Source organism: Nicotiana attenuata, unplaced genomic scaffold (genome assembly GCF_001879085.1).
Source record: "Nicotiana attenuata strain UT unplaced genomic scaffold, NIATTr2, whole genome shotgun sequence".
Lineage (NCBI taxonomy): Eukaryota > Viridiplantae > Streptophyta > Magnoliopsida > Solanales > Solanaceae > Nicotiana > Nicotiana attenuata.
This window is the reverse complement of record NW_017672023.1, coordinates 33473-43710: the sequence shown is the minus strand read 5'-3', so window position 1 is coordinate 43710 and position 10238 is coordinate 33473. Positions and strand designations below refer to the sequence as shown.

The window sequence follows — 10238 nt, the reverse complement described above, 5'->3', positions numbered from 1 at the left end:
GGCAAATTAATATTCTAGAGGGTTCTTTTTCACATTTTTCATTTTTTTGTAAAAAGAAAGGAAGAACACTTCTTCTCTGAAAAAGGAAACGATTTTTCCCCTTTCTCTATCTCATGAACCCTAATTGAAAATCTGTATTCTCATGATGATTTCTGATTATAACATGGTATCAGAGCGGGTAATCTGGTAGTCCCGGGCGTTCTGTATCGACCGATGCTACCCTCGTCAAATTTCATCGGATATATCTTCATCGCTTCGTTTTTCGCTGAGATTCAGAATATGACATTTTCGTCGATTTTTGTTCAATTCACGAGTTAAGGAACTCCTACTCGACCGTGTCATTCTATTTTGGTCAGAATTTGCTGCTGATTATCGGAGTTTTGTGCTCTTCGTCAAAGCTAATGTTTTGGGTGATTAACGGAGTTTTGTTGGTCTTTGCTAAGGCTGAAATTCTCTTTTCAAGCTGAAGTTTCTCAAGGCATTTCTTCTTCAGGTTGCGAAGAAGTGTGGTACAATCATTTTTATTTGTTCTCTTGCATGAATTCATTGTTGTGAAATTTTGTTGCTGTATTTTTGTTATCATGGTTAATTCCACTCCAGACTCAAGTTCTTCCTCCTCTGCTTATACTCCTAAACCTTCAAGTCCGTTATTTCTCCTTCCTTCTGATGTACCGGGGGTGTCTTTAGTTGTTGTGCCCTTTTCCGGGACTAGTTTTGGGGGTTGGAGGAGGAGTATGATTGTGTCTTTGTCCGCTAGAAACAAAATAGGTTTTATCGATGGGTCTTGCACCAAGCTTGCTGTGGATTCTCCCCAGTACAGGCAGTGGGACAGGTGCAATAATATGGTCATATCCTGGTTAATCAATTCTCTTTCTCCAGATATAGCTGAAAGTGTACAATATTCTGAAACTGCTGAAAGTATATGGAAACAATTGAATAATAGATATGGGACTGTTAATGGAACTAAGGTGTTTGAAATAAAGAGAGAACTTGCATCTACTTATCAAGGGACTCTCGACATAGCTTCTTATTTCAACAAACTTAAAAAACTCTGGATGAATTGGGGGTTATGTGTACCAGCCATGCAAATCTTGTGTTTGTGCTGCTAAGGAGGGACTCCAGAAGGAGAAAGAAGAGGACAGGGTTCATCAGTCCCTCATGGGTCTTAATGAGGTTTATGTGGGGGTAAGAAGCAACATCTTAATGATGCAACCATTGCCATCCCTTGATACAGTCTACAACATTTTGTTGCAAGATGAAAAACAGAGACAGGTTGTTCCCAATGCTCAACTTAATCCAGAATCCCTCTTTTAATGCAAATTCCAACATTAACAGATTCCCTTCTCAACTCTCATCTACAAAACAATATAAACAAAGGGTCAACTTTGATTCAAGCAACCAAAAATCTAATGCTACTTTGTCTTGCAAGTATTGCAAGAAACCTGGTCATACAATTGAGAAATGCTACAAATTACATGGCTTTCCACCAAATTTCAAATTCACAAAGGGTAAGAAGTTTGGTACTGCTGCAAGTGCTGAGGGGCAGACTTCTGAACCTTCTGCAATGTATCCTCCTACTGATCAAAGCTCTTTGATCCCTGGTCTCACCAAAGAGTAGTACTCCCAGTTGATGCAATTGCTCAGTCAGTCTACATTGGGTGACTCAGGGTCCCAACCTGTTCTAATGGGATCTGCCAATTTTGCTGGTAGTACTTCTTCTCTTCCTGTGTGTTTAAATGGTAGTTCTACTTTGTGCATGTTGACTAGTGTAGCTGGAAGGGTTTGGATAGTGGATTCAGGGGCAACTGACCACATGACTTCAAATAAGGACCTTCTTTTTAATATTACACCTCTTCATGTTCCTTACTTAGTTTCTTTACCTAATGGTTATAAGGTTAAGGTAACCTGTACAGGTTCCCTTACTCTGTTACCATCTTTCACTCTACATAATGTTTTGTATATTCCATCTTTTCATTACGATCTCATTTCTGTGAGCAAGGTAATAGCACAATTCAATTGTTATGTGCTATTCACTTCTATTTCTTGCATAATTCTACAGGACCATTCTATGAAGAAGCTACTGGAGCTTGGTAGAATGGATCAAGGATTATACAAATTTCACCTCAACCATTCCGCTCCTCCAACAATCTCATCTCCTAATAACTCTGTTTTACAGAATGCTGAATTTTCTTTACATGGAAATGTTCCAAATGTGAACCACAGATCTGTTCCTGTTTTACCTTGTGCTACTGTTCAAACTGAGAATTCATGTCATGTTTCTACTTTACCTTCTTGTACTGTTCCAAATAATGTGAATAAAAATGATGTTCTTTGGCATCATAGATTGGGGCATGTTCCTTTTGTTCAAATAAAGCATATACCTTCTATCTCTAATGATTTGTCTGCTAAACAGTCTTTTATTTGTCCTGTTTGTCCTTTAGCTAGACAACCTAGGTTATCATTCCCAGATAGTTCTTCCCATTCCACCTCATTATTCTAACTAATTCATATTGACACTTGGGGACCATACCACACCCAAACTTACTCTAGAGCAAAATATTTTTTGACAATAGTTGATGACTATAGCAGAGCAACATGGACACATCTTTAGCACTCCAAGAGCTATGCTTTTACTTTACTTAAAGCATTTGTAGCCATGGTCAAGACACAGTTTCACCTTTCTGTCCAAAAGGTTTGGAGTGATAATGCCTTGGAGCTTGGTTCCTCCAATACAGCCATTCAATTTTTTTCTGATAATGGTATCATACATCAAACAACTTGCCTACACATACCACAACAGAAGGCATTGATTTTAATGAAACTTTCTCTCCCGTTGTTAAAATGTGTACTATTAGATGTCTGATTGTTGTAGCTGTCAAAAAACAGTGGCCCTTGTTTCAGTTGGATGTTAATAATGCATTTTTGCATGGGGATCTGGATGAAGAGGTTTACATGAAACTTCCTCAAGGTCTTTCTGTTACTTCTACATCTTTTGCTTTATCTGTTTCTTCTAAGTATCCTACTTTGGTTTGCAAATTGCAAAAGTCTCTTTATGGTTTGAGACAGGCTTCTAGACAATGGTACGCAAAGCTATCTCATGCACTCTACTCTAGGGGGTATAATCACTCATTGAATGACTACTCTTTGTTCGTTAAGAAAACTGACTCTTTTACTACCCTTATAGCTGTTTATGTAGATGACATCATTGTCACTGAGGATGACTTGAAAGAAATTTCTGCTCTTAAAGCTTTCTTGGATGCTCAGTTCAAAATTAAGGACTTGGGTTGCTTAACTATTTCTTGGGTATTGAGGTTTGTTATCTTCAATCAGGTATTCTCTTGTTTTAAAAGAAATTCATCTCTGATTTGCTATCAGAATACAATTTTGCTGATGTTTCTCCTGTTGTTAGTCCTTTGGACATGAGCCAAAAGTTACACTCTGATGTTGGGGACTTACTGCCTCATCCGGAAAGTTGTAGGAGCCTAATTGGTAAACTAAATTTTTTGACTCACACAAGACCAGATTTATGTTTTGCTGTCGAAAACTTGAGTCAATTTTTACAGAGACCTAGAATTCCACATATGACTGCAGCTTTACATGTCTTGAGATACTTAAAGGGAACTTCTGATTTTGGGGTCTTGTTGAATAATTCTGCTGATTTGTCTTTGATGGCCAGTTGTGACAGTGATTGGGCAGATTGCCCTGAGTCTAGGCGCTCAGTTTCTGGTTTTTGCATTCAATTGGGTGGTAACCTCATCAGTTGGAAGTCTAAAAAGTAGCACATTGTTTCCTTGTCATCAGCTGAGGCTGAATATAGAGCCATGAGTAGAGTGGTAGCTGAGTTAGCCTGGTTAGTTCGCCTATTATCTGATTTGGGTCTCTCTGTTGCTCTCCCAATTCCTATCTTGTGTGACAACCAGGCTGCTATTCATATCGCCAACAATCCGATGTTCCATGAACGTCCCAAGCACATCGAAGTCGGCTGCCATTTCATTCGAACAAAGTTGGCAGATGGTCTTATCTCATTGTCCCATGTTTCTACTAGCTCTCAACTAGCTGACATCTTTACTAAACCTTTGACAGGTCTACACCATCGCGCATTGATTGGCAAGTTGGGCGTGTGTCCACCCTCCAACTTGAGGGGGGATGTTGGAGTTGGAGTTGGAGTTGCCTGATGATTGGACTGGGCGACTGGGCTAGCTGGTGGAACGATTGGGCCTAGCCCGTATTTATTTTGTAACAGCTTTCATTTTTTTTTATCTTACACTGTATAGGCCCACAATATAAATAGGGGCAAATTAATATTCTAGAGGGTTCTTTTTCACATTTTCATTTTTCTGTAAAAAGACAGGAAGAACACTTCTTCTCTGAAAAAGGAAACGATTTTCCCCTTTCTCTATCTCATGAACCCTAATTGAAAATCTGTATTCTCATGATGATTTCTGATTCTAACAAAGAACAGTAGTAAATCACATTTACTACTTTCTTTTCTGTTAAAACAATGCAGAAAGAAGGAGAAGAAATCAGAATTTTCGTAAGAAAAATCTGAGAAAGAGTTCATGTATTTATAGCCAAACGACCAGAAGCGAACACACACACAAGGGAGAAGACATTCCAGCCGCACCATACCCCCACCCCTTTACCCTTCAGCCGCTGCTCCTCTTCCTCACACTCGCCGGAGCGCCGCTGCCCTCCTCCAAATAACCATTCATTCCATCCTCGAACGAGCACAACCACCGCCAGCTGCCCTCCAACGCCCAGTGACCAACCTCTCCAACACCAACCATCCGACCCCAAGCAACAAACCAGACCTCCTCCACCTCTTAACAGCCATCGCACCCCTCATCTCTTAGCCAAAGCCGGAATCCAGCGAGCCATCAGCCACCGGCGACGCGGCTCTAACACCTAGCGTCCCACCTCCTCTCCAAGTCGCCTCTGCCATGGCTTTTGATTCGGACTTTTCCTTTTCTGATTTTGTTATAGTTCACTGATATAATCAAAAAACAAAAAAAAGGATTTCAGTTGGCTTAGTTTCACTTTTGATTTCAAACTCAAAATATATAATGAGAATTTAGTCTATTCTTTTCGTTTTGGTTTCTAAACTGGAGTGGATTTGAAACGGATTTTCGATCGTTGGAGTTGCTGTTTGAGTATGTGGTCTGCTGTTCGAGTCCAGATTTGGAATACATCTGAGGTCTTGTTCGCGTTTTTGGTCTGCGATTCCGGCAGAAGTTCGCGGTTCTTGCTGTTTTTGTTGCCGTTCTTCTAAAATTTTGCACATTCGGACAGAGGCTAATTAAAAATTCATTCAAGGTCCATTGTTACCTTTAATATTTTACCTCCCGATGTTTGTCACATAGGTGTTTGAATGGCATATGCATAAATTTTCCATGACTATGTGTGATATTTTTATCTTACGATGAAATTTGACTGATTAACACGCTTTAACGTTACTGATTTAATCAAATGGTACGGGATCTTAAATTAAATAAGAAGTTCAAACTTGAAAGCTTGTTTCGAATTGATTTCAATAGTTGGGTTGTTGGGTAAAATTAAAAGAAATTTAGGTGCAAGATTGTTCTTTTATTCTTGTTTTTGTTTACTTCTTAGGATAGGAGCATGCTTAGGCCGTCATCACTCGGGTAGGCAAACCGTAGGTCACTTCTTTTCATTTTGCCGAGGTGAGAGGGTGTCCCCTTTAGTCTATACTCAGGGGAATGACCCGTAGAGTTTGTATATATTATTATTATCCGGGGTATGCCCCATAGTACATGTATTTGGAGGCCGAGGCTACACCGTGGAGGAAGTATAGTGTAGGATAGCTTAAGATTCTTATTTATTTTTATTTTTATTTTTCTTTTATTAGGTGGGGACGACCTCGAGCCTCTTTTGATTGTTTATTTTCTTTTTTGTGTATTTTACCTCAATTTGAATATTTTAAAAGCCAATTAGATTGGATACGCAACCGTGACTTTCACGGGACTCGGGAAATGCCTAACACCTTCTCCCCGAGTCAAATGAACCCCCTTAACTAGAACTCTGGTGCAAAACTGGTTTAAGAGTCAGATGTGTTTTGAAAGGAAATTATTATTTTAAAAATGGTGACCTAGCACACCGAAACCAATGTCAGGTGGGACTCTGAAAATCCTTCGAAACACCATCTTTTGTCAGTTTCTAACAGCTTGTTTGGAGGGTTGTTCGTCGTTGTATCGTATTGTATTGTTATCCCAAAACAATGTTTGTTTTGATTGTTTCATTAAAATTGGTTGTATTGTATTGTTAAATCCATTGTTCCGGAACAATGAAAAGTCCCCCTTTTTTAAACAATCGATTTGGTGTGGTGGGAGTGTTTCCTATTTTTCTTTCCAATTATGCCCTAACTTATTACTCTACAATTCTATTTTACCTTTTATCTTTTTTTCTATTTTAATTCCAAATCTCCAACTTATAACCTACTTTATTTTTTTTCCAGACCAATGTTAAAGGTGTTTTGCTGCCTTCTGTTTTATTTTTTCTCCTAATTTGCTTGTAACTCAATTCTAATTAGTTGTGCTCCTTTGTTTTGCCTTCTTCTGTCTCTCTCCTTTGATCTGCTTTCTTATTGTGTTTTTTCTTCTTCTGTTTTGTTTTTTAAAATTATTTTGATGCATAATTTTTGATAATTTTAATATTTAAACAATTGAGAGTATTTTAGTAAACTTATCAGTTACAGTACAATACGATACAGTCAAACCAAACAACAAAATATTATTTAACAATAACAAACAATATAATCTATCCAAATATTGTATTCATAAAATGATACAGTACAATACGATATAATACAATACAATACATTATCAAACGATGAAAAACAATGATCCAAATAAAGTGTAAATGAAAACCCTTTAGAGCTTCACACAATCTTTTTGTTTATTTTTTTAAAAGGGATTAGTAAGGTTAAAAAAGGGGTGTGACAAACACAAGAGGCACTAAGATGACCCGAGAAACATGAAAAGAGGTGTTAATTTGTAGTTTAGCTAGATATCCTATAGGACTTTACATTTATGAAAATGGCAAGTTGCTAGATTACCTCTGCTATATTACAGCTTAGTGAATCTTATCTGTAGTTAAAGTTAATCGTTGATTTATTTAATTGAAACGTGTTACCCTTCTCGGAATTCGTTTTATAAGGAAATTCTTCTATATTAGCAAGTTGCTTGACTACATTATAATATTTGTCAAATTTATACGAGAATGATATTATCTAATTCAGTTATAAATAGAATTCTATTTATGGTGAATGTCTATATTTAGAGAGATTCTAGGGTTTATTACTTGATGGCTAAGTCACCATCTCCCTATAAATAGAGGGTTCTATTCCATTGTAATTCATCCCAAAAATTCAATAAGAATTTTCCCTCTCCCTCTCTCTGCAATATTGTTCTTCTTCTTTTATTATTTTATAACACGTTATCAGCACGAGACTCTACCGTCTCAAGAAGATTAAGGTACAACTTTTTTCCTCTTTTAATTATGACTGAAATTATGAAAAGAAAGTTCGTTGCCTTTGAAATTTCGGGCAAGAACTATATGACATGGGTGTTGGATGCTGAAATCCACTTAGATGCTATGGGTCTTGGAGACGCCATTAAAGACAAAACTAAAGCATCCACCCAAGACTGTGCTAAGGCCTTGATTTTCTTGCGCCATCACCTTGATGAAGGGTTGAAAATAGAATATCTCACAGTCAAAGATCCACTTGCTTTGTGGAATGGCTTAAAGGAAAGATATGACAACTTAAAGTTGGTCACCCTTCCACAAGCACGATATGATTGGTCTCATCTGAGGCTCCAAGACTTTAAGTCTGTTTCAGAATATAATTCTACGATGTTCAGAATTACTTCTAAATTGAAACTCTATGGAGATACTATCACTGATTATGATATGCTTGAAAAAATGTTTACAACGTTTCATGCCTCCAATATGGTTCTGCAACAGCAGTACAGAGAGAAAGGTTTCAAGAAGTACTCTGAGCTGATTTCTCTTCTCCTTGTTGCTGAGCGAAACAATGACTTGCTCATGAGAAATCACGAAAATCGACCCATTGGGTCTACACCATTGCCTGAAGTGGATGATGTGTATTCCCATTATGCTAAGCGTGGAAAAGGCCGTGACTCTTTTCGTGGTCGTGGTCGTGGTCGTGGTCGTGGTCGTGGCCGTAGACAAGGAAGAAATTTTCCTAGTGTTAATCATCCCCCAAAGAGAAATAACCAACAAAAGTGGAAAGGGAAAGATGAGAAGCCAAAAGCAAATGGTTCAGAAACTGAATGCTATCGTTGCGGTGGAAAAGGGCATTGGGCAAATATTTGTCGTGTACCAAGACATTTGGTTGAGCTTTATCAAGCATCTCTAAAGAACAAAGGCCCTGAAGCTAACTTTGTCTATGACAATGAATTTGACATCTCCCACTTAGATGTGGCAGACTTCTTTGAGCGCCCTGATGGAAAAATAGACCACTTGATCGGTGATGGATCTGTGGTTAAAGAAGATTGAGTAGTTTGATGTTATTTTATTTTGCTTATTCGTATTAGTTAGTAAATAAACATCATGTAATTATCATAGTTTACATGAGTAGTAGTTATTAGTATCAATTAGTATTATTTGCTTTACGAAATAGCTTTAGTTCGTTTTGATTAAATATAATTCTAGTATTCGTTTTAGACAATGTTCCAATATATCATTCAGACATTACACACAATAAATATCATAATAAGTGCTTTTAACTTATAGTATGTAGTACTGTAATAAGAAATACACAAAAACGCTAAAATTATGTGCGCAACACGTACTGTAACATAGATTGAATACGTATGTAGAAATGCTAATGTTTATGCCTCAAAATTTCGTAGCAGAAAAGGAACAGATGAAAAATATAACAATCCTCTGCACCAAGTTATTCCGTATAAAGATTGTTTTGATATATTTTCATTTATATCAGTATTAGATCTTTAAAATCTTTGTAACTTTCTATTGTTTATCATTTATATAAAGTTTCTGGACAGTCTTACAATTCCATATACTCAATAGCTCGCTGGAAGTTCGATTTAAAACTACATTGATTGTTTACATAGAATGCTTATTGACGACTTTAACAACATTATTTATTTCGATTACATAAATTGTTGTCAGTTGCAACAGTGTTACTTGATCTCGTCGCTCATAATCTTATATTTATTCATATATATATATATATATATATATATATATATATATATATATATATATATATATATATATTTTGTATGTCAACCCATGGGAAGCAAATATGGATATTCCACTAAGCAAACTTGGATCAGAGTTCAATTGTAAAAATATTTGTTTAGTTGATTCATGTACGGCACATACAATATTCAAAGAGAAGAAATATTTCTCTCATTTAAGTATGTGTACGACAGATGTTACTACAATTTCTGGTAGTAGTAAATTAATTGAAGGCTCTGGAAGAGCTACTATAACTCTGCCTAAGGGAACAATACTTNATAATCATGGCGTACAGTATCATAGAATCATTTAATAAATAGTTTGTTTGCATTACTACTACACAAGTCTGATATGGTAGTATACTGGTTAATTTTTACGATATTTGTGTTCAAAAGGTGTTGATTTTGCTTTTCTTTTCAGTTTTTCAAAAAGCTTTTTAGCTAAACACTATTAGAGCAGTAGTAACACTTCTTTTCGTTGAATTTATGGCTCATGCGTCACACTTTGTTTATTTTTGTATTCATTATTTCAACTTTTCTCTTCCCGTGTAGCAACTGTTTGGAATATCAATATCTCTAATAATAAAATAATTTTTTTTTGTATGTCAACCCATGGGAAGCAAATATGGATATTCCACAAAGCAAACTTGGATCAAAATTCAATTGTAAAAATATTTGTTTAGTTGATTCATGTACGACACATAACATATTCAAAGAGAAGAAATATTTCTCTCATTTAAGTATGTGCAAGGCAGATGTTACTACAATTTCTGGTAGTAGTAAATTAATTGAAGGCTCTGGAAGAGCTACTATAACTCTGCCTAAGGGAACGACACTTATCATAGAGAATTATTGAAAGATGTAGCTCCCCCGGCAAAAGGGACGTTAGTACCATGAAATAGTACTAGTATGTATAACTAAACACCATCTCATTAGAAAGAACTATCATCAAAGACAAGGAAATCAGAAGGATCAATCAAAAGCTTTAAACGATCA

The 10238-nt window shown here is 36.5% G+C and overlaps 1 protein-coding gene across 1 annotated transcript; it reads left to right on the top strand.

Annotated features, from left to right (window-relative positions):
- Positions 1-581: 581 nt before the first annotated feature.
- Positions 582-4175, top strand: LOC109211384. The gene is made up of 8 exons (XM_019374920.1): positions 582-968; positions 1081-1272; positions 1430-1601; positions 1668-1900; positions 2060-2428; positions 2887-3330; positions 3564-3747; positions 3802-4175. The coding sequence occupies exons 1-8, from the start codon at positions 582-584 to the stop codon at positions 4173-4175; spliced, it is 2355 nt and encodes a 784-aa protein (XP_019230465.1).
- Positions 4176-10238: the final 6063 nt, after the last annotated feature.

Coding starts and splice junctions, on each gene's coding strand:
- LOC109211384 (XM_019374920.1), top strand. CDS start 582: ATGGTTAATTCCACTCCAGACTCAAGTTCTTCCTCCTCTGCTTATACT. Junction 969..1,080: donor GGACTGTTAATGGAACTAAG/GTGTTTGAAATA, acceptor TATGTGTACCAG/CCATGCAAATCTTGTGTTTG. Junction 1,901..2,059: donor CTAATGGTTATAAGGTTAAG/GTAACCTGTACA, acceptor ATAATTCTACAG/GACCATTCTATGAAGAAGCT.